General features: G+C 45.9%; 1 protein-coding gene across 1 annotated transcript in view; it reads right to left on the reverse strand.

The window, feature by feature from the left end:
* Positions 1–22,917, reverse strand: part of MIB2 (MIB E3 ubiquitin protein ligase 2) — a 47,691-nt gene extending 24,774 nt beyond the window's left edge. The window contains exons 1-3 of the mRNA XM_068171767.1: positions 22,624–22,917; positions 11,378–11,707; positions 9,367–9,538 (exon numbers count right to left, since the gene is read on the reverse strand). Of these exons, the coding sequence (XP_068027868.1) occupies positions 9,367–9,538; positions 11,378–11,624 (419 nt within the window). The 5' untranslated portion in view covers positions 11,625–11,707; positions 22,624–22,917. The remainder of the gene's footprint in view (positions 1–9,366; positions 9,539–11,377; positions 11,708–22,623) is intronic.
* Positions 22,918–24,284: the final 1,367 nt, after the last annotated feature.

Here is a 24,284-nt window from a genome sequence, read left to right on the forward strand (position 1 = left end):
GAGGAAGGAAATGAATTTGTTGTTGTTGTAGACAGTGCCAAAGCTCTGCTCCAGCTGCGGGCTGTCACACGAGGACCACCCTTCACCTCAGGGTAATGGACATTACTGGGGTGGCCCTGCAGGGAGGCAGTAATGGAGCTCAGCACGTTCTGTAAGCAGAAAATCAGAGCAGCTGGGCTGTGGCTGGACCATTCCCAGGCTCTCACAGACCTTCCCCCCTGCCCTGCACCCCACAGCCCCCCTCCAGCTGCAGGGAAAAGGAGAAAGGTACCTACGTGATAGTGAACAGGGGGTCTGATGTCCTGTTAAAGCAGCTCCCAATTCCCATAATGTCACAGCAGCCTCTCCGTGTGCGCTGTCCCCAGGCTGCCACAAAGCCTTCTCATCAGTTACCAAGCCACCAAACCCCACGGGGACCTGCCTGGTTGCTCACCCAGGCTACAGTCTCTTTTCTAGGTGACTGCAAAAGTGCCCCAATCCATGCCCCTGGAGCCAGGCAGGCTCTTGGCAACTCCCAGCCCAGACAGAGCAGCCCAAGTTCAGCAGCTGCTGCACAGGGCAAGGGGAGGGGAAGCTTCCTGGGGGAGGGCTGACCTCAGAGCTCTGCACTTCTTTTCCATCTAATACCTCCAGAGGGAAGGTGGAGACTCAGGAGGATAAAAAGCTTATGTCTGAACTTACTGTTTACTTATCCAGCAAATGCTTAAGTCTTTTACCTTTCTTAACCTGTTATCAGATCTCCCACCTGTGGTTTACAACCTCGTGTGCTTCAAAAGAGGGAGGGACTATTTATGCCTTGCTCTTGTAATCACTAATAATTAATATTCATTAATTACCCAGGCTGGAGCTCAGCAGGAGGAAAATGAAGGCCCAGTATTTGGAGGGTTGAGATTTTGTCTGCGTTAAGCACCATCAAAGCTGGATATTGTTATGAAAGAAGATAATGACAGTGGAGGGGAAAGCTCAGCTATAAAGAGCCATTGCTCAGCATTTATTTTATTGCACTGTGTCAGACACTACAGACTGGCTTCAAAAACTAGCTTGGATTTGGGTACAGCCTCTGAAACAGCTTAGATGTTTTCACTGCATTTTGTTCAATGTTTTTCTAATAATTTATCAAAGATGTCTGAGCCAAGCCCTGAGACTAAGTGATAAAAATATTCTCTCTTCCCAACCCTTCTCTCACAAGGGATGGGATTCAATGCAAAGATTCTTAGTGATAGTAAAATAAAGCACCGAGCTGAGCTTAAGATGTTTAAATAGCAAAATATCCACCACTCATTCTATTCTTAGCAGAAGTTCCCTTTTTGGATTATCATGTAACAGTAGTCATTCCCCAGCTCAACGCTCTCACATTAACCTGCCACCTCCTCTGAAATTTGTGGATGGAGACCAAAAAAAGCAAAGCTGATCAATTTAGAAAGCTGAGCTTCCTTAAAGAAGGAAATTGTAAGAAACTCCCTCTTCCTGTCCAGCTGAAATTCTGGGGTCACCCAGCAGAAGTGCCCTCTTTCCCCAGCCTCACCAGAATTCTGACCCTGCCTTAAACCACTGCTGAGCAGCACCACCAAAGAGTGATGCAAGCACCAGATCCCCTCAGCCAAAGAGTCTCATCAAGGTTTTAATCTAATTCAGTGTTTTGCTCCAAATACTGGATAACAACCAAAATTACCCAGTGTGATGCAAAAATACCCCTGGGATAAAATTAATCACTGTGGTACTGCCTTTAATAACAATGTTAATTATGACAGCACAAGTCTGCAGCCATTTCTGCCCTACAAATTCCAAGGATATTAAATTACTGCAGAGCCCAGAAAGCTCCTGGGAGCATGTTCTGTACAGAATGAAGTTATGGCTCTCTCCAGCATGCTGGGAACCACTCCCTGGGGATGTTCTGCCTGTGCTCAAGCTTCTCTGAGGTGCTGATTTGGGTTTTGACATCCCTGAGAACTCTGCTGCAGCATCTGGAACATCACCCCTGCTTTAAAGAGAGGGACAGGAGATCCAAATCCACTGATCTGGAGAAATTGAAACAAAAACAAGTTTAAATTTGCAGCAGCAAGCCAAAGCTCCTTCACACATGGTTGATGTGTTTAGTGAGATTTTTCTGCCTCAGAAAGTTCTTATCTGAAGAAGTGAACACAATGAAGGGCACCAGAAAGCAGAAGGCCTGGTCACCCTCTAAGGTGGCAGGCCATAAATATCACATTAAATTTCTCCAGATCAGTCGATTTGGAGGGATTAAACAAAAACTACTTTAAATTTGCAGCAGCAAGCCAGAGCTCCTTCACACCAGGCATGGCTGATGTGTTTACTGAGATTTTTCTGCTGCAGAAAGTTCTTATCTGAAGAAATATAACACAATGAAGGGCACCAGGAAGCAGAAGGGTTGGTCACCCTGTAAGGTGGCAGGCCATAAATATCACATTAATCCCTTCAGAAAGGCACAGCTCTAAACCAGATTTTCAACTTGTGGGAGACACAAACTCACATCCCTGCCAGGACACACAAAGATCCACCTCCAGAAAAGCCAACACCAAGATCTTGCAGGAACTACAGGCAAAAGTGACCTCAATGCAAGAAATTCCAGGTTTTTAATCCCCCCAGCAAAGCCTCTCCTGAAACTCTTCCAGCAAAGGATAAAGGAAGGCACTTCTGACAGATGGCTGCTGGTTGCTCAAGCAGGAACCAGACTGACAAGGAGCTGGAGAGGGATCAGGATCACAGAAACCTATTTCAGGAACTGCCTTTACCCAGATTTTTTCCTTTTCAATCCTCTCCTTCCTTGACAAGACACAGTTCTTGACAAAACCAGCCTTATAACACATCTTTATCTGTAAAAGCTGTGGTTTTCTTGTAACCTCCAATGTAATTTGGATCACAGGAACCTATTTCAGGAATTGCCTTTATCCAGATTTTTTCCTTTTCAATCCTCTCCCTTACATGACAGAACACATTTATTGACAAAACCAGCCTTAAAACACATCTTTATCAGTAAAAGTGCATTTTTGGTAACCTCTAAAGTAATCTGATCACAGAAACCTATTTCAGGAACTGTCTTTACCCAGATTTTTTCCTTTTCAATCCTCTCCTTCCTTGACAAAACCAGCTGTATTCTTATAATAAATCTTTATCAATAAAAGTGTATTTTTTTTGGTAACCCCCAAAGTAATTTGGATCACAGAAACCTATTTCAGGAACTGTCTTTACCCAGATTTTTTCCTTTCCAATCCTCTCCTTCCTTGACAAGACACAGTTCTTGACAAAACCAGCAGTATCCTTGTAACACATCTTTATCTGTAAAAGCTGTGGTTTTCTGGTAACCCCCAAAGTAATTTAGATCAAATCCTGCTCTGAAAAGCCACAGCAGGGAAGGCTTCAGACCAAGGCTCCTAAATGGGAACTAAAAAGGTTCCTGCAGACAGCTTTTCACAACTGTGCTCCCAGAGATGTTCATACAGAGCATTTAAAGGCAGAATACTGCACTGAGAAGATGCAGAACCACCACGGAGCACATGGAGTGAAAATGTCTTATTATCATCCTCCAAACTTCATTATTAGTTCCAAACCCAGCTAAAGAGCTGGTTCAGTGAAAGTTTCTCTTGCTTGAAGTTTTGATCATGTAATTCCAGAAAAGATAAAGATAAAATATGTCATTGAAACACAACCCCTGTTCTAGAAATCAAAAAGGATAATCCAAATTACACAAGGGAAGCCCCAGTATGAAAATACACCTTGGTGCTCATGTTTGGGGTTTTTTTAAAGGAGGCACAGGCAATTTATCTGGCAAATCATAGTGGGGTTTTTTTTCCTAAAGTAAAATCATACAAATTCATATTAATAAATTAATTTGATTCCGAATATTCCACACCCAAATTTCTTACCTTAAACTGCCACTGCAGTTTAAAAGACACAGTTAATAAATACCACCTGTTGAGGAGGTTACTATGTAAATAAAGCTGCATCACTTTATTGCCCAGAAATCAAACACCCAGCAGCTGTCACTCAGCTGCTGGATTAGTTCAGCTCTCAGCAGCCACAGATGGGAGCTGGGATTATTAAAACTGCCTTGAATGGGTCTGCACTGCACAGACCTAAATCAGAGCACTTGTTCCTGGATCTGATTTCCAAATCCAGCTGGTAACGCCACCAGACAGAGCTGGTTTAAGAATTACAGATGAAAATAACTGCAATTTCTGTTTTGACTACAGGATAAAGCACAATGGGAGAAAATATTTGTATTTCTTGTGCTTGGTTACACAAAACATTTCCCTGTGCAGCTCGCTGGCTCCTCCAGCTCCATTGTTTGCCAGGGAAAAAAAATAAAACAGGGCTTGTGAAAAACCACTGAGGTTGTGATTTATTGGTGAGAGAAGGCTAGAAAACAGCCTGGGTAAAATGTTCCACATCTGAAATTCAGCTCAGCCCCAGCCCTGAGCAGGTGAGCCAAGCAAAATGTTGGTGCTGCATGGGAATATAACATTAATATTTTGCATCTCAGGTTTGATTATTTGCAGAACTCGCCAGAATGTGCCTGACTTTTCCTGCACTGATATAAACTTGATGAGTTTTGCTTTGCTGCCCTGCTCAGGCACTGATTTATCTTCCAATTACTAAGCACATATTGAGCAAATGGATACAACAGCTCTGAAAAAAGCTCTTCAGTAAAACTGAGCTCTTCCATGCTTTTAAGCCAAGGATGAGAGCCTCTCCCACAACAGCCATAAAATTCAAACTGACCAAGACCAATAAAAAATAACAAGTTAGGAGGTCAGGAAGAGATTACCTCAAATAGCAAAATTAAAAAAAAAAAAAAATCACACTTCCTATCACTTAAAGTTCAAACTCAGGTCATTGTAAGAGCTGAAATAGCCTTCAGGTAAAGGTGTCTTCAAAGCCTCTTTAGAGAACTGACTGGGAACCCTCTGCAGTGCCTGTCGGGTTAAATCCTCCTAAATCTGGGATTAGTGACCTGCTACAAACAGGGATGCTTGGCCTTGCCTGGCTCAGTGGCCAGGGGGGCTCTGGCAGCAGCAGCAGGAATTTGTGAAGGACCAAAGGATCCCCATTCCCTGCCAGAGAAAGGAGGTGGGAGAACCCTGGAATCTAAAGGAGGTTCAATAACAAAACCCAAATCCACACAGCATTTACCACTGACTTTTTAAATACTCTGATTTTCTCTTCTTGTCCTTAAGGAACTGCCAAAGGTTTTATCTTCTACTTTATTTAGAAAGGAAAAAAAACAAGAAAGAAATATTCTGATTTTCTCTTTTTGTCCTTAAGGAACTGCCAAAGGTTTTATCTTCTACTTTATTTAGAAGGAAAAAAAAAAAGAAGAAATAAGAAAAAAGAGAGATGAGTGATCTAAGCAATAGACCCAGTGAGTCATAGGCAGAAAATTTCTGTTCTTGAAAAGGATGCTGCAGTGCCTAAAGCAAAGAGTCTGCACAGCTCAGACCTGCCTTATTCCACAGAAATCCTCTCCATGGCATTGCTCAAAGGTGATCCCTGCCCTTTCTTTCACACCAGGACATTCCATCCTTAATAACCCAGGGCACTCTCCAGAACCCTGCAGCAACAAATCACATTTGCATTAAAGCAAAGATGGTGCCCTGCGTGAAGGCACCAAAAAAAATTTTTTTTACTCATATTTGAATTTTACCTTTTTTTTTTTTACTATTATTTTTTTAGACTTAGAGATGGGGTAATTTACAGATGTTTTCAAAAGTTTTATTTTATTTTTAGTTTTATGAGAAGGGTGAGATAATACAGATGTTATCATTTATGCTTTTACAATTAGAAGTTGACTATTTTTTAATAACAAAACACCCTAAGTGTTTCTTGGTTTATTAGTTTTTTGTCACACTATGTTGTAGTTGTTTTGAAGTTAATCATCTAATAGTACTTTTTTTGTGGGTCTTCTACAATGTATTTTTTATAGTTTTATTTCTCTACAGTATCTAGAGAATTCTTTTTCTAGTTCTACTTCTCTTTTAACAATATTTGTTCCATTTTATGGTGTTTCTAAGTTAGTGCTCCCACTGCTTCCTGCTTCCACTTCTGAGCAAAAGGGATTTCATTTGCCAGCTCCCTGTGTGAAAGCTGCAGAAAACACACATTTATTGCATTTATTGTGCCAGCCTGGTGCAATCCTGAACCCAAACCCATTTCTGACAATCTGCTCCAAAAGCTAGTGACTTCCAAGAAGCACAACATGAACCTTTCATCCAGCTTTAAACCTGCAGCTTCCCACAACAGGGAGCTTCTTTCTGGAAAATTTCTAATTCCTCTCCATCCCAAAACTCAGCTGGAAACAACACCTGCCAAGCAGGAACAGCAGGAAAGGTGTTCCATGATCCAATTAAACTGTTCTTTTATCCTTGCCCCTTCTTGAGGCTCCCAGAAATCACTGCCACACCTGACAGCCTCATGCTGTGTCTCTTTTTCTTTTCTTTTTTTTTTTGTTAATTCCTTTTTTAATCAGCTGCTTGTTATTCTGAAGATCCCTATTCCTAAAGACCCTTCTATTCCTAAAGACCCTTCTATTCCTAAAGATTCTGAAGATCCTTATTCCTAAAGATCCTTCTATTCCTAAAGATCCTAAAGATCCTTATTCCTAAAGATCCTTATTCCTAAAGATCCTTATTCATTGCTGACACACAGCATTCATCAGAATTCACACACAGTATTCATCAGAATACTGCTGATTTTATAAAGATTTGGTATCAGGCACTATGTCTAGAGTTGTTTTTGTCAAATAAGGTTAATTTCTAGCACATTTTCTCTAAGCACTAAACCAGGCACACTTGCAGAAAAACAAAAAATTAAAAAGGTGAAAGAATTTAGGGAGAAAAACAAAACAACCCAACCAAAAAGCCACCAAAGCACCATCAGACATCACATCCTGCTCCGTCTCCAGAGCTCCCCAGTGCTTCCATGACATTCCAGAGTGGTGCTGCAGCTTCTGGGAAAGTCAAAACAGCTCCCACAGGACAGCTCTGGCCCTGGCAGGGCTCCTGGCCATCCTCCAAGCTCCCTCCTTCACCCTGACAGCAAGAACTGCAAGAACTGCAAGAACTGCACTGCCCACCCCCAGCAGCAGCCTGGACACAGGCACAGCCAAGCCTTGCAAGGGAAAATTGCTCTATTTCCATCTTCCACCCCTCAGAAAAAAAGAGCACGTTCTGCAGAGGATGAGTCCTGGGGAGAAATTACCTAGAAATGTGCTTTTTAGCCAGGCCAGCATCCCAGGTGCTCCTAGGGAGGGTCAGGTCCCTGCTGCCCAAAGGATTTCCCACCTGCAGGGCTGGGAATGCCCAGCACAGGGCACAAAATTGGGGTTGCTTGTGGGAAATGGATTTATAGAAAATTCTTAAAGTTTGATAATAGTTTTTTATAGTGTGTATTTGTAGTTACATTTTGAGATAAGAACTGCTGATTTAGAAATGCCATAGAACAGGACAGACATTGCTGAGAGAGAAATGGAGCCAGAAACAAGTTTCAAAGGATGGCCATGCAAAAAAAGCTAAATATTTTTGAGAAATAGAACTACGAAAGATGCATTACCCCACAAGGGGTAATTTTAGGTTATTAACTTTAAGGAATTTACAGCATGGTGTGGCAAAAGCTGATAGGCCAAGAAACACAATGTATTGTAATTAAGAACTAGTTGGATTCTGATTGTGGTGGTGTGAATTGTAACATCTGTATTGTCTCACCCTTCTCATGAGACTGAGAATGGAATAAAAGTTTTTCAAACACCTCTCAGCTGCCCCATCTCTGGGTCAGAAAAGGGCTTAATCCAACAGTTGCTCTGCAGCAGTGCCTTTTTTATTTTTAATTTCAATGTGAGTAAAATGATGTACCTTAAAGCTCAAATAAAAGACAAAAGCAGGCATCCCTGAGTAACTAACTTGGAGATAACTCTGTTATTAATAGAAAGAGCAAAAACCCCCTCATGTCTATTTTTATAGAGATGTGTATTTTTATAGATACACCAAATTGTGAAGCTCATTTCACAGTAGGATCTGGCTGGCTTCTCATATTAACAATCCAGAAATTTAACATATTAAGCTCCAGAAACAGCCTGATCTGGTGGATAAACACAAATCTCAGAGCTCAGTGGGGAGATTCTCTGGCCAGCAAAATCCTTCCTCTGCCAGGAATTCTGGCTCAACCAAGGCTGGCACCACCCTGGCAAAATCAGCTCCAGGCAGAGCTTCCCACACGGCAGGAAAAGCAGCTGCAAATCCCACACCACTGCCTTGAGCACAGTAATTACACTTTTCATTCCACAGATGGATGCAAGGCACAGTGATATTTTCAAAGGCAGGCAAAAAAAAAAAACCAACAAAACGAAAAAAAAAAAAAAACCCAAGAAAAAAGAAAGAAAATCAATGACAGAGATAAACTGATTTCTTATTCCTTCTCCTGAAGGCAAGAGGATTACATGATTCATCTTCATGCCCACTTTAGGAAGTACAAATAAAAGTACTGGTGAGACTATTTTTGAATTCTTCCTCAGGACAGGAGAACAGATTTCCCATGTTTTGGAGGAGCATGAAATTACAGATGCTGTTCCACAGGCATCAATGCAGGAATCACCACAAAAAAAAAAAGAAAAAAATGAATGTGCAGAGCAGGAGTAAGTGAGAAAGTGCTGCTCTTCAGTGAAGAGACCCCAAGAATAAATCAACAATTTGGGAGTGCAAGATCCCTGTCAGCCTCTCTGTGGCCTGAGAACAGCAAAGAGCAAAGCATGTCTGAGAAATTACTGAGTTGTGGGGGAGCTGAGGAAGAGAAAAACCAGAGCAGAAATCATCCTTTTGTCACTTTAGAAAAACACTCCGCAGATTTCTGTTTGCTGCCTTTTTTCTCAAGCAGCTTCATAAAACCTAACCAAGCCTGACATTATCCTATGGAAAAAAACCTTTTAAAAGCCATTCAGCAAAACTCGAGCACTGCCCGATATATTTACATTAAATTCTTTAAAAATCACACAGATATGTGTAAGTTAGGTTCTAAATTACTGCTGGGTTATTTTGCACGAACCTGGGGTGCACACAGCAGGTTTTGGAGAGCCTTAGCATGGAATTGAGCCCCATAAATCAGAATTATAGAACAAACCTTTTGGTCATAAAAACCAAAATAAAACCCGTTTAAAAACAAATAAAACCCAAAATAAAAGCCAGCAAAAACTGAGCACCACCCGAGAAATTTACATTAAATTCTATATAAATCACACAGATACAGAAGTCAGATTCCACTGGGTTATTCTGCACACCCTTGGGGTGCACACAGCAGGTTTTGGAGAGCCCCAGGATGGAACTGAACCCCACAAATGTGCTGAGGGTGAGGAGGACTCACGGCTGGGAATGAGCGGTCTCGTAGCGCTCGAAGGAGTGGGACAGGTCGTGTTTGTTGTTCATGTAGCACTGGGTGCACAGGTCGTAGTCAAAGCACATTTTGCATTTCCACCTCATGCCTCGGATCCCGTGCTTCTTGCAGCAGTCACAGATGATGTTGGGGTGACGGACACCTGGGGGAGCAAAAGGGAATGGGAGAGCCACAGAAATTCCAGGGAAAATCGAGTTTTTAGAAGCATCCTTCCAGCACTGCAGAATGTCAAATCTATCTAGAAAAAGACCTTTGAGATCCACACAAATTCCAGGGGAAATCAGGATCTCAGAAGCACCCTTCCAGCATTGCAGAATGTCAAACTCTTTCAAAAAAAGACCTTTGAGATCCATACAAAATCCAAGGAAAATCAAGTTTTTAGAATCACCCTTCCAGCACTGCAGAATGCCAAACCCTTCCAGCAAAAAAACCTTTGAGATTCACACAAATTCCAGGTGAAATCAGGCTCTTAGAAGCATCCTTCCAGCACTGCAGAATGCCAAAGCACTCCAGAAAAAGACCTTTCACTGAGCCAAGGGCAGACAGGAGCATTTCACACACAACACAGTGCACCTAGAAATCCTTTGACTCCTGTGTTTACCTCTTTCCAGCCTCTTACATTCCCATTTTTTAACCCAGTCATGTCTGAAGTAAATATCTCTGTTCATTACAGCTCAAATACTGCTCATGGAAGAGTGCCATGCTTAGTGCTGGGCATTGAAACAGTTCTGCTTCTAAAGAGAAATTATTTAAGAGCTAAAAAACCCTGGCACAACTCTTCTGAATGAACCTACTCCTCTAATCCACACTTTACAGAATTAAGAAACACAACTGTAAAGGGGATTTGAATGAAACTTGATGAATGCATGTTTTAAAGGGGGAAAAATTTGTGTATTTTAGGTGCTGCAATGTGAAGTGATATGTGTCATTGGAAATACCCATTTCTTGGCTGGAGGACCTCTCTGCAGAAAGACAAAGTCAGTGAAGGTGTTCAGCTCCCAGGTGGAAAAAGTAGGAAAGCAGAGCCTTTGCACAGAGGGAAACAGGAATGGCCAGGCCATGGCCAGGTGGTGCCAAAGGCTGTGCCAGCACATGGGACAGGAGGTGGCAGTGCCCTTGCCCAGGCCCTGCTCCAGCAGAGCCTTTGCACAGAGGGAAACAGGAATGCCCTGGCCATGCACAGGCTGAGTGTGCCCTGCCCACAGGTGCCAAAGGCTGCCCCAGCACATGGGGCAGGAGTGGCTGTGCCAGTGGCTGTGCCCTTGCCCATGCCCTGCTCCAGCAGAACCTTTGAACAGAGGGAAACCAGGACCCCAAAGGCTGCCCCAGCACATGGGACATGGGCAGGAGGTGGCTGTGCCAGTGGCCGTGCCCTTGCCCATGCCCTGCTCCAGCAGAGCCTTTGCACAGAGGGAAACCAGGACCCCAAAGGCTGTCCCATCACATGGGACATGGGCAGGAGGTGGCTGTGCCAGTGGCTGTGCCCTTGCCCATGCCCTGCTCCAGCAGAACCTTTGAACAGAGGGAAACCAGGACCCCAAAGGCTGTCCCATCACATGGGACACGGGTAGGAGGTGGCTGTGCCAGTGGCTGTGCCCTTGCCCATGCCCTGCTCCAGCAGAGCCTTTGCACAGAGGGAAACCAGGACCCCAAAGGCTGTCCCATCACATGGGACACGGGCAGGAGGTGGCTGTGCCAGTGGCTGTGCCCTTGCCCATGCCCTGCTCCAGCAGAGCCTTTGCACAGAGGGAAACCAGGACCCCAAAGGCTGTCCCATCACATGGGACATGGGCAGGAGGTGGCTGTGCCCTTGCCCAGGCCCTGCTCCAGCAGTGCCTTTGCACAGAAAGAAACAGGAATGCCCTGGCCATCAACAAGGCTCAGCGTGGCTCTGCAGGCAGCTGCCAGAGGCTGGCACATGGGCAGGTGTGACGTGGGGCAGGAGGTGGCTTTGCCAGAGGCTGTGCCCTGCTGTGCTCACCGATCTGGGCGTTGTCATAGAGCAGCAGGTCGTAGGCCCCCTGGAAGCCCGTGCGATAGTTGGTTCTGTTGCCCTGATCCCACTGCACCACTACGGTCTTGTCGGGCGTGGTGGGGCTGCCCGTCCGGCCGATCTCCACCACGGTGCCCACGTTGCCCTCGCCGCTGTCCTGGCTGCCCCACTTCCAGTCCACTCCACGGACTACCCTCATCCCGACCTGCATGCTGGCATGGGGGTCCAGGTCCATGGATCTGCACAGCAAACCCTAAAACTGCTCCTCCAGAGGGGTCTCGGAGATGGGCGGGATCAGCAGCAGCATGGTCAGCACACCTGGAAATACAACAGGAATTTAGGTGGTGCCACTCCACACGTCACATTTCCCCCCCAGAATGATCTGCCTGCAGAAAAAGCCTGACCTGCTGAGGAGATAAATCTCTGTTTTATTCCCAGCTGGAATTCTCACAGCTTAAGCACTGATGGGAGTGATATAAAAACTAACCAGGCTTCCAAGGCTCATCAGCATCTGCAATAATATCCAAAAACTTCTTCCAGAGAGCTGTGCATGAGGGAAGAGAACTGGGCTAGGAGTCTACAAAACTCCAGTACCAGCCCTTGATTCCAAACTCAAGAGTAAGCACACAGACACAACAGCAGCAGAAACAAGCAAGCAAAGTAAAGAAAATTGAAATAAATTACCAAGAAAACAGCAGCAGCAGGATTTTAGCAATAAAAGTGAATCTCAGTCCATTTTTCAGGAAGTCACCTCACAGGCATCTCATCTTAATACAGCACTGTTGAGTTTCACTTGCCCTTCAAGTCAGTTTTGGTTTTGATTTGAGGATACAGGATGTTTTAAAACCTGAAAGAAGCGTTTGCCTGTTTTCCCCGAGTAAGGGCAGTTTTTCAAACACGGCCAATGTCAGATTAATTTCAGTCTCTTCCTGTTATTTATCCATGAGCTACAGCAGGAACAGGGCAGGGCTGTTGCTCCACCTGCAATAAACCCAGCAGATTTAATGCTGGGATCAGTGAGACAGGGACAGCCTTCCCAACTGTTGCCATGACGATGGGTAAATGAGGTGAACACCACACAGATGCAGCACATCCTCAGCTCTGAATTAAGTCATATTCTTAAATCAAGCAAATTCTCAAATCCTTGTTTCTCTCTTTACCAGCACAAGACAGACAAGAGGAACGTGGCTTTCAATATGCAGAGCCTGGAAAAATCTCCTGTAGCATCCTTGGGTATCCCTGAGTCTCCCTCTTCCTCCTGAGCTACCCGTAACACCCAGATTTTTTCAAAAATTCAAAAAAAGGCCCAAGAGGACACCAAGGGATGAAAAATGCAGATGGCACAAGCAAAGGTCCCCCAGTGCCACGACACAGAGGGTGGGGAGCTGGTCCAGCTGAGGAGATGTGCTCAGCCCCAGCAGCAGGAGCAGCTCTGGGCCCTGGGATGTGCTGTCAACGCTCCCACCCACCAATAAAAACATCTGAAACCACCAAACCCGAAAAATAAACCCATCCTCCAGCCAAACATCCCCTTCTGAACGCATGGAGGAGTGGGCTGATGCAAAACCACATTCCCAGCGTGCAGCGTGAGCCTGATCTCTGCTCAGCTTCAGCATCTCTGCAGCTTCAGCCTCTCCCTCTCCCCACTGCTGTGACATCCAAACACCTGTCACACCAGAACAGCATCAAAGCCAGCTGTCCTTGTGCACTTCACATCATCCAACCTTCTAATCAGCACTAAAAGTTGCCCTGAGGGATTCTTTTGTTTGTTTTTGTGGGGGTGATGTAACATTGCTGAACTGGAGGTGCATCAGTGTTTACTGTCTTTACGAGAGCAGGAATAATCAAAGAATATCCTTTTTAGTGAGATTTTCCCTCTTCCTCCAGATCAGAGATGAATAAAATGGACTATTTATTGCTTCAACTAAGAGGCAGAACTGCTTTTTTATAAAGGCTGCTATGAACCAGTCAAGCAGAGAAAACAAATGGGAACATCCAACAATGCAAAATAAAGCACAATTCAATTATTGTCACAGGGCTTTTCCCTAAAAAGAACCACCCCATCACCCCTTCCTGTTTCATCCAAGGGAACTGGGGGTGGGTACTGACAGTGGGAAAAGGAATTCCATGCTTAGGGAAGGAAGCAACAAATTCCACAGGGTACTGGATGGGGATAGAGGGTCACTTCCCAGCCTTCTTCCTCTCCCCAGGAATGAATGAACCACCAAAGGCTTAGAACTCTCAGTATTCCAAGGAAGGCAATGCCAGTTCCTGCAATTATTGATCAAAGAACATTCCAGACTGTCCCACAAACCCATAAAACCCTACAGCATAAAGGAGGATAATCCCTCCCTGTGGGAAATGGATTTACAGAGAATTCTCCAAGCCTGACAGAAGGCTCACACCGTGTGCAGCTGTGTGCAAACCTTGAGATAAGAAATGCTGATTTAGAAATGCCGATTTAGAAATGCCATGGAATAGGACAGACATTGCTGAGAGAGAAATGGAGCCAGAAACAAGTTTCAAAGGATGGCCTTGCAGATAAGCCTGGGAACTTTGGAGAGATGGAACTATGAAAGATGCACTGGAGGAGGAGCCATGAGGGGAATTTTAGATTATTGGCTTTAAGGCATTTACAGCATGGTGTGGCTAAAGCTGACAGGCCAAGAAACACTTATAATGTATGGTAATTATGAAATAATTGGCTTCTGATTGTGATGGTGTGAATTGTAACATCTGTATTGTCTCACCCTTCTCATGAGACTGAACATGGAATGAAAGTTTTTCAAACACCATCTCTGGGTCTGTAAAGGGTTTCATCCAACACCTCCCCACCGGAACAGAGCAGAGCAGGCTGGCACTGCCACATCCTGGCAAGTGCCCAGCAGAGAATCCTGACAGCAGAGCCATCCCTGTGTCCCACAGAGGCAAACCCACATTTCCCTGTGCACCTTCCCACAAATTTTGGATGCCGCTGGAGCTCAGCTGCACACCTGTGATGCTGAATGCCTTTAAAGGAGCTCCAGTGCTGCAAAAAGCACCAGCAGCCCCTGGCTGGCTGATCTGAGGACACTTTTTTGAGGCAAATATTCCATTTTCTACACAAAAAGGCACCAGGTGCATCCTGCACTCCCATCTCCTCCTCAGGGGAGATGCAGAACAGGAGGAAAGGTTTATTCAAAACCTTTAGGAGATGAATTACAGTGCTCCTGTGGTCTGAGCCTTGCCAGAGCAGCATTATTGACCTCCTAAGTGGAAATGTTTCACTCACTGAAGCAAATACTCCTCCCCTGATGCTGTTTGGGCTGTAATTATTCAAGGTAAAGCTGCCAGAATGATTCAGACAGAGAGAAAACATCAGTTTCCCATGGGAATTTCAAGTAACCATGAAGGAATAATCCATTATAAGAGGAAATTTCTGAATCCTCCTCTAACATTCTGACCTTGCCTGCTCTGACACAGCCTAGATGTAATCTCTCAGTTTTAGGAAATCCCACTAAAACTTACCTGCAAAACAGGGAAATACTCCAGCTTTCAGCCCACAGAATTTTAGCTGCAATAATTGTGGCAAGTTTCTGCCAATATTCAAATATTTCAGCCCAATTTCCACCTCATGGGAGGCAAAGGTTGCTGCTGGTGTGGCCCCAAAGCAAACAGAACCCAGTGCTGTAAGCAGCTGACAAAAATCAGTGCCTGGAACCTGGTGATCACATTATTTGAACAGCATGGTAAACAGAGGATGTGTTTAAAAGAAAAAAAAAAAAAGCTTTTTTTCTTCCCTTTACACACATATTTTGCAGTTTGAATTGTCTTGAGGTGAACTGCTCCACTTTAAAGAGATTTGCCCATGCAGGAGATTCTTCCTCAGGCAACTGCAAATCACACACTTCTCCAAAGTTCCCAACTTCCCCAACTGATCAGCCCCCAAATCAGCCAGCATTATACTGAACATTTTGAAAATACCACCACTGTCCATTTCTTACTCTTTTCATTCTCTTTGACTCTTCCAGTGCCATTAAATAAAGTTTTATCACGCCATTAGAAGTGTAGATTCATCAGCTACCTCCACTGTAAAGCTTCAAGACTTAATTTTGCATATCCTCACATGAAAAATATCAACACAGTTTTGGTGGACTGGCTGAATTAAGCCAGCTCATATTGAATTAAAACCTGCTGGATTTTAGCACTTTCTCCACTACTCCTGTGAATATTTCCCTACAGAAATAAGGCTCAGCAGGGTTTTCCCCCTTTCCTGACACAAATTTCACAGCTCAATGCACGATCAAGTATTGTTCCTTACCTGCAAGCCAGAAATAAACACTTTTGTGCTCTTTAATAACACAACCAGGATCAAATACCTCTGCTCAAAGCTTTCAGCTCCTAAATTTATTATTAAGGTTAGCATTCATGCCAAAATCCTGAAATTCACACAAATATAGTTGCTGTTAGATGAAAACAGAGCAGAAAACTAGCAAAACACATGGAAAATCAGTATTTTTGACCCACCATCATATGGACAGTGCCTCGCAGCAGAGAAGCTGTGGCTGCCCCATCCCTGGAAGTGTCCAAGGCCAGGTTGGACAGGGCTTGGAGCAAACTGGGGTAGTGGAAATAGGATGGGCTTTAATGTCCCTTCCAACCCAAAGCAGTCTGGAATTCCATGAGATTCCCCTGCAAAGCCACAAGGCCTCAATGACACTTTTCTTCCTTTCTCCTGGTGCAGTCAGGAATTTTGTTTCGTCTAAAATTTTGCGAAATGGCATCACTGGCACAGGGGAGGGAGGCAGAGAGGAGCAGATGCTGCTTTTGTGGCTTAAATACAAACAGCAGATAAATGAAGGCATTTAACTGATAAATCAGTTTGAGATTAAATCAAAAAATCAGACATGGGGCAGCTGCCACTGGTGAAACTAATCAAAAAAAAAAAAAAAAGCCTTTGGGAGGTGAAATAATTTCCAGGGCCCAAACCTCACGTGCTCCCAGAGTATATTTAACTGTATTACATCAACAGAATAAAGCAGGTGATTAATAGGCCTTTGCTCAGGGATTAATATCTTGTCATTCCAGCATGAGAGCAGGCACAGGCACATCCTGAAACACAAGGGAGGAAATGCTAAAAATAACCAGCCAGGCTCAGTCCCCACCGAGCATTTTATCTCTGCAATCAACACTTGGCCTTTCCAAATGCCAGCCCATTGATCTGTTTTGCCCAAACTGAATTTTACATTTCATTTTACACTGGTTGTGTTCTGGCACTGAGTTGTTTCTTTCCCTTTCAGCGATATTTGAGTGGTTCTCACTTTGTTTTTCCATCTATTCCTTCACCTTGTTAAAGGATGCAGGTCTAAAGGAAGCACCAGCAGATTCATTAATATTCAGGAGCTTTGTGCAAACTCTTCATTCCAGCATTCTGGTTTCCTAAAAAATGGACATCAACCTCAGAATAAATGATCTAAATAAACGATCCTCCACCTAAAGGTGGAAGAAGTTAGAGTGAAGCTACACATCTTAAATTTTGGGTTCATTGTGTGTGAGTATGGCAGGAGCCAAAAGCTGCAGTGGACACAGAAACTGCTCTGAGCTGGCCTTGAACCTTCAATTTAACTCAAATTTCACCCCCCACCCTGTGATGACCACAAGCACAGAAAAGTGAACCTGCTCCAAAAACATAACACTGATCTGCACAAAATCCAAACTGGCTTTGTCACTGAGAGCTGTGGACCAAAAAAGGGCTTTTTGTCAGCAGTAACAAAATTAATTAAACAGAAAGTGGCTGTGATCACCCAGGAGCAAAGACACAGCACAGTGTTTTTCATGAATCAGCTCCGTGCTAACCGCAGGACTAAACCATGAAATGAACTTGGATTGCACAATGGTCAATATTTGCTTTAAAACACTGAAATGCAAACAGCACCTTTAGGAAACACCACCATAAACCACAAACAACCAGCTGGCACAGGCTGCCACCACCAGAAGCTGTGGCACACCACAGGGTACTGGGTTTGCCTGGGATTCCCTTCATTTCCTTCACTGCTCTGGTTTTGTGACCAAAGCAGTGCTGACAGCACAGGGAGCTTTGAGCTGGGGCTGAACAATCCAAGCTTTTCCTGGTTTTCCCACTGAGGCTGAGGCACAGGAATTTGGGAGGGAGCACCCCGAGTGACCACAGGTGCTCAGCAAAAAAAAAAAAAAAAAAAAAGGGGGAAGAAATAGGAAAGGGGAATGTTTGGAGTCTCTTTGCCTCCCCAAGAAATCCTTACACCTGAGGAATTCCTTAATTTCACCTTTCCAGTCCTGGTCCCTGTCCCACTGGAGCTGCCAGCCAGGGTTAACCCACCCCACACAGAAAGGTGGAGTATCTCCTGCCAGCTCAGGGATGCTCAAAATTCACATTTGTACATCAACATCGATCAAACCCTACAAAAGCACAAGTTCCCTCTACCAGCTCCTACTCCACAGGAAAACGTCAGGCTTCAAATTGCTGAGATCAGTGCTCATGTGCCCAGTGGAGAATTGAAAGCGATTACAAGTGAAAGTTCACACTGGGCATCTCGTGGATTTCTCTTATTACATCCCATGAGATAATTGCTCATGAGCCCGATGAAATTTCCTTCTGGCTTCTGATGAACTGTGTTCTTTCCAGGAGGGAGAAAAAACAGATTTGCTTTAATTAGAGCTGACAGTTTGCAGATTTGAGCCTAGAGCCTTGAAAAAGCTCAGCAGCTGATGAGAATCCACTTTTTCCTCAATAGCAGATCTCAGAGTTAAACTTACATTGTTTTACAATAAAAACAAATACTCCCTGCCCACACACAACCACTGGGTAATGTTCAAGGGGGAAAAAAAAAGCAATTATTTGCTAAGTTTGAATGAAGGTCTTTGCATAGAAAAAAATGGGAGAATGGTATTTAAAACTTTCCATAGAAGATCTCTATGGAAAAGAAACAAAAACTCAGTATTATTGCACTGAGTGATTCTTCTCCATTTCCTGCCAGGAATCACCATCACTTTTCTGGCCCTTGGCACTAAGAGGTCAACAATCAACCACCTGCATCCCTTTTTTTCTGTGCCCAGAAGAGTGACAAAAGCCACAATATTAAAAAAAAAAAAAAAAAAACTTAATAAAGTCAAGTACAACCCACCCAGGGCAGCTGGAAAATCTCCACTGCTCTAAGAACAAGCTTAACAGATCCATCAGGAAGGGTTTCAGTGTACTTTATCATGCCTTGTGGAAAAGGATGGACTAGGTGGCCTCAGCAAAATCCCTTCCAGAACTATTTTCAATCATCTAGAAATAGAGGATCAGACAGAAACATATTCCAACAGTGAGAAATCTGTCTTGGCAGTGGATTTCAACTGTGCTCTTCCTTGACATTGCTCTAATATATTTCTCAGAGGCAAGACCATCTGGCCCAGAGCTGATGGTGTGGAGCCCTGGTAAAGCTCAGGTCTGCATCTCTCTCACACCAGCTATCAACTCCTATTTACTACTAAAATCTGAGTTCAAGCACTTAAAAGTTCATAAAACCCCAATCTAATGACATGATTGCCTTGCCTGTCCATAAAGTCAGTAAGTGTCCCCAAAAGTAATTCAAAAATCAAAATCCTGATTTATTGCAGGAGTGAAAAAATCAAGAGAATTAAGAGATGGCTGATGTCCTGAGAGGCGGTTGAACAGTGGGGCTGAGGAAACACAGAGCTGTGGCTCACAGGTGTTCAGACTCTGGGACCCTCAGCACTGGTGGTACAAAGGGATTAACAAATCCTCTGAGTTAGGAACACAATTTTTCCTCCTCCTCTAATTTTTCCAAACAAAAAGTAGTTCCTTCAGCCTGCCATGAGGGAGCCAGAGCATAAAACCTGCTGGATCCCTGATGAGCCTTGATAGCTCATCCTACCAACTTGAGATTCCCCTTCAGGCTCCCAGAATGGTCAGGACTGCACTCCTGCCTGCTTTCTGCCTGCAACTTGCCCTTTCTGTGCTCTGAATGCACAGAAATCAGAAGAAAGCACAGATCAGAAGGTTTAAGTCTAATCTCTCCTGACATCCTTTGGCCAGGCAGGCTTGTGGGAGCAGAACAAAGTGAGGAGGAGCTCTTGCCTTCCTTACTCGAGCAAGGTTTGAGGGGCAGCACGTCCATCAGCTCACCTCCAGGTCTGTGCATTTTACAAGCTCAGATGTTTTCTCTGGGGACTCTGGAGCATCCAAGAGCACCCTGCAGATGGGAAATGGAGCCTGAGGTACACATGGGAGTGGTGGCAGAGCCAGGAACAAAGCTCACACATCCCAACTCCAAGTTCTGCTCTCCACAGCCTGGACACAGGAAAAGATGGAAGTTTCAACCCCTGATGCAGCACGCATCCCTAATTCCCTTGGGATTTCATCAGGGAATGTGGCTCAAGGTCTAAGATCAATCAACAGAATATCCTGCCAGCACATCAATGGAACTACACTGATTCCATAATCCACAGACTTTTCCTGTGTTCTTGGAAATTTCAAACACTAGTACAGAGGGAAAAGAATTATTTAAATTCTGCAAATCTCCCAAGAAACAACAGACTCCACTTTCTCTTTGTTTAAGGAGAATTCAATGATCTCTCTCCCATCAGAGCTTCCAGGGAGAGTGTATGGAAAGGTGAGAGAGCACCGTATTACAATTCTGGCCACTCCAAAAACACCCTTGACAAGCCATGAATTAGAATTCCTGAAAAACAACCAGAACTCAAAGAGGACTCTCCATTCTATCCCTGGAAAATAGCAACTGAAGAGAAAGGGCAGGATCAGAGCTGCTGTGAGTGGCACAGTCACATTCAGCACAGCCCTGAATCCTGCCTGGGCCCAGGAGCACTTCTGGAGCAGAGATGATGAGCAAGGCAAGCAGATTTGATGGGAACAGGCAGGGACAACACGACCTCAGAGAGCTGAACTAGGTTGGAGAAAGCCTTCAACTCCAGAGAAACCACCAGGACCAGCCTCTGTGAGCAGCAAAATCAAATCTGCACAAACACAAGGCAGGAGATGAGCTCGTTTCTGAGGCAGCAGCCACAGCTCTGAGCATTCTGTGCTCCTGGAGCCACCCACTTCTACATCAAGGCAGCTGAAAAAGCCATGGACATCCCTCTTCCCAAGAAAAAGGGAAGGAGACAACTGCAACCACCACACTTACAGTACTCCCACAGTTTTTTGCAGTTTCCCAGACATTTGACAAAGTTTTAGTGGAAAAGGCATCCCAGTTCTTCCAAACAATCCCAGCAGTGCCATTGCAGACCAAAGCAGGAGAATAACAGATTCTTCATACACGGATTTGGCACAGGATTTTCACAGCCACAGAGCTCCACACATGCACCCAAAATAAATGTCAAAACATATGATGCTGTACAGCAAAATCAGAATAGGCAGAGAATTGTGCTGAGCCAAGTATCACACAAATATGAAGCTCCTTCTCATGGCAGTGACTCACAGAGCTGTGCTGTGCAAAGAGGAAAGCATAGGAAACACATTCACCTTTGTGAAGCCTAAAAAGGAAATAACTCTTCAATAAAACAGAGCCTGTGGTGATGCTGTTAAATGACAGTCTGTTAATAATGCTGCAGGCAGCCTAAAGGAACTCCTGCCCTTCCCCCACAGAATTAAATCAGTCTGAAAAATGGGCATAAGGTACTGAGGATACACCAGTGGAAGAGCTGAGACTACAGAGAGTTACCTGATACCCAACTACTGCCCTGTAAGTTAAAAAAAATAACTTTTTTAAGGAACCACCATGTGCCCAAAGATGTCACCCGTTCCAGACACAAACCTAGACACCTACAACTCAGAGCAGAAAGCAAAGCTCAAAATAGGGTAAGAACCTCTTCAGCTCCTCCAAGGCTGTGGAAGCTTCCCCTTTCTCATCTCCATTATCTACTTGTCATACAGCATCATTCCCACCATAGAAATGTGGGATGTGGTTTATTTACAGGAGCTGCATCCCTTGACAATTCACTCCTCCAGATCCTGACACCATGAATGAAAAATTCAACAGGTAATCAAGCACAGAGGAAAGTCCTAGAAGGATGAACAACTGCATCATTCTTCACAGCAAGCAGCTTCAGGAAACCAGGGAGTTGCTAAACAGAGGAGAAATAAAAATGGTATCTCATTTGAGCCAAATACACTCCTCCTATAGCAACAGAGAAGTGCAGAGGATGTCATGAGGCTCTTAGCCAAAAAGAGAGAAGGTTCAGCAGCAAAGCCAAGCTCAAGTGACCTCCATGAAGGTGAGCCAGAGCTCACTTGCTTCTCAGTGAGGCAGAAATCAGAATTTGTAATATTCACAAAGTAATTCTGCAGCTGAGCATGGGCAGTGAAATGAGAGCAAACACCTTCAGTGCCTCCAGTGCAGCTGCACCAACTTCTCTGGGCTTATTCTGCGTTTCGTCTGGCCCTTTCTTTCTCCATTCAGGCAGACTGGGAATTCAGAAACACGGCAGAGAAAACGCCACATGTGCCTCAGCTCCGAGCTTCCTTCCTCACACGCTCCAGGGAAAACGAAATTCCCGGCAGGAATCACCGCCCCAGCTCAGCCAGCCAGGCCTTACCTGCAGTACCTGTCGGGGAACAGGACGGCCGGGAAAACACCAACGGAGCTGGAGCAGCAGCAGCGGCCGGGTGCGGCTTCAATCCCGGCTAAAAGTGCCGGAACCACCCGGGCTAAAGCAGCCAGAACCACCTGGGCTAGAGATGCCGGAACCACCCTGGCTAAAGCGATCAGAACCACCCGGGCTAAAGCAGCCTCAATCCCGGCTAAAGGTGCTGGAACCAGCCCGGCTAAAGATGCCAGAACCACCCCGGCTGAAGGGGCCTCAATCCCGGCTAAAGCTGCCAGAACCACCCGGGCTAAATGTGCCAGAACCACCCTGGCTTAAAAGGGCCTCAATCCCGGCTAAAAGAGCCAGAACCACCCGGCCTAAAGCGGCCTCAATCCTGGCTAAAGGTGCAAGAACCAGCCCGGCTAAAGCTGCCAGAACCACCCGGGCTAAAGCGGCCTTAATCCCGGCTAAACGTGCGGGAACCACCCCGGTAAAGTGGCCTCAATCCCGGCTAAAGCTGCCAGAACCACCCTGGCTGAAGGGGCCAGAATCACGCCGGCTGAAGCGACCCCAATCCCGGCTAGAGGGGCCAGAACCACCCCGGCCCCTTCCAGCTGCCCCTTCCCGAGGGGAGCAATCCCTGAGGGGAAAAGCCAGGCACGTACCTCAGCGCCAAGGCAGAGCCGAGGATCCCCCGAGCCACAAGCCCAGCGCTGCGCTCGCCGCCGTCCCTCCTCCATCCCCACAAGCCGCGCCCGGGCGGGCGGAGAACGCGGGTGAAGCTGGGCACCGGGGCTGGGATCCGCCCTTATGCCGGTACCTCCCGGTGTGGCTGTGGCAAACCCCCCCTGCCCGGAGCCGGGCCGCGTCCCCGCAGCCGGGCCGTGTCCCCGCGGCCGCCGCGTCCCCGCGGTGCCGCTGCCGCAGCCGCAGCTCGGCCCCGGGGCCGCCCCGCCTGCGCTCCCGCGGGCAGCCGGGAGCCGTAGTTCCGCTCCGGGCGCTCCGACTACAACTCCCGGGAGCCCGCGGGGAGCCCCAGGGGAGCCCGCGGGGAGCCCCAGGCCCGTCTCGGCTCGGGGGTGAGGGGAAAGGGTCGGGGCAGTGCCCGGTCTGCCCGGGCGGAGCGGCCGGGCATGGGGAGGGATGAGGGAGGGATGCTCGTGGGTTGCGTGTTTGGGGCGTTTGGGATCACTCAGTCCAACAAGTCCTCGGTGTAGGGGGATTGGATGTTAAAAGAGTTGGAAATCCTGCCCTTTGAAGGGGGTGAGGCGTAGATCAGCCATCCCTGGAAGTCGTGGAGCAAGCTGGGATGGTGGAAGGTGTTCCTGCCCGTGGCAGGGGGTGGAACGAGGGGATCTTCAAGGTCCCCTTCCAACCCAAACTGTTCTGTGACTCCGTGAAGGGAATTCGTGTCTTTGCTCAGCAGCTGGGCTTTGAAATCCTCCTCCTGTCCCAGCCTTCTGCCTGGAATGAGATCATGGGTGGCTGAAGTGCCACCACAGGTGAATCTGAGCGCCTGAATCGTGGAATGGGTTGGGTTGGACGCGACCTTGAAGATCCCCCAGCTCCAGCCCCCTGTTGTGGACAGGGACACCTTCCACTAGGCCAGGTTGCTCCATCCAGCCTGGCCTTGAACCTTAAAGGACTACTACTTTTATAATTACCTTCAGAGGCAATTCAGGAGTGTTTGTCGTGTCTGTGACGATAACAGTGATGACAGTGCTCATGTGTCTCTCTCCTGTCAGGTGCAGGACACACAAACTCCGCTGACTTTCCTCCTGCTGAGCTCAGAGACGCCTTGAAAACTCTGGTTAAGCGAGGTAAAACCTTGCCAGCATTAATGCCCCGCACTCAGATGGAATATGAGCCTGATATAATATGAGGAGTATGGCAGCAAGGTCACAAAAAACATCCCTCGTGCCACCCCAGCGCCACCAGAGCCCTGGAACTGAAGCAGAGGGAAGAAGGACATCAGGCAGCAGCATCGCCTGGGGCTGGTGGAGACTGAAGAGAGCAAATTTCTGAGACAGTGTCAGGGCACAGCAGCTGTTACCCTGAGTTTTGTGGCTACAGGCTACAAAGGACCTGTCCAAAAACAAGCTTGTCACTGCCACTTGATAAAACCAGGAGGACTCGGTGTCCCTTGTCCTCTGTGTTGCGTAAAAGTGATGTTGGCCAGGCCGGCTAAACACACAAACTGGAAAAATGTGAATTTGTGAGCATGGAGTGAGGGGATTGACCTGCCTTGGTCCTGACACAGCTGCATTTCACGTCAGCCTTTGGCCAGAGGGTGAAAAGTGAGAGCTGGGGAATATTTTGGAATGTG

The sequence above is a fragment of the Anomalospiza imberbis genome, chromosome 23 (assembly GCF_031753505.1).
Source record: "Anomalospiza imberbis isolate Cuckoo-Finch-1a 21T00152 chromosome 23, ASM3175350v1, whole genome shotgun sequence".
Classification (NCBI taxonomy): Eukaryota; Metazoa; Chordata; class Aves; order Passeriformes; family Viduidae; genus Anomalospiza; species Anomalospiza imberbis.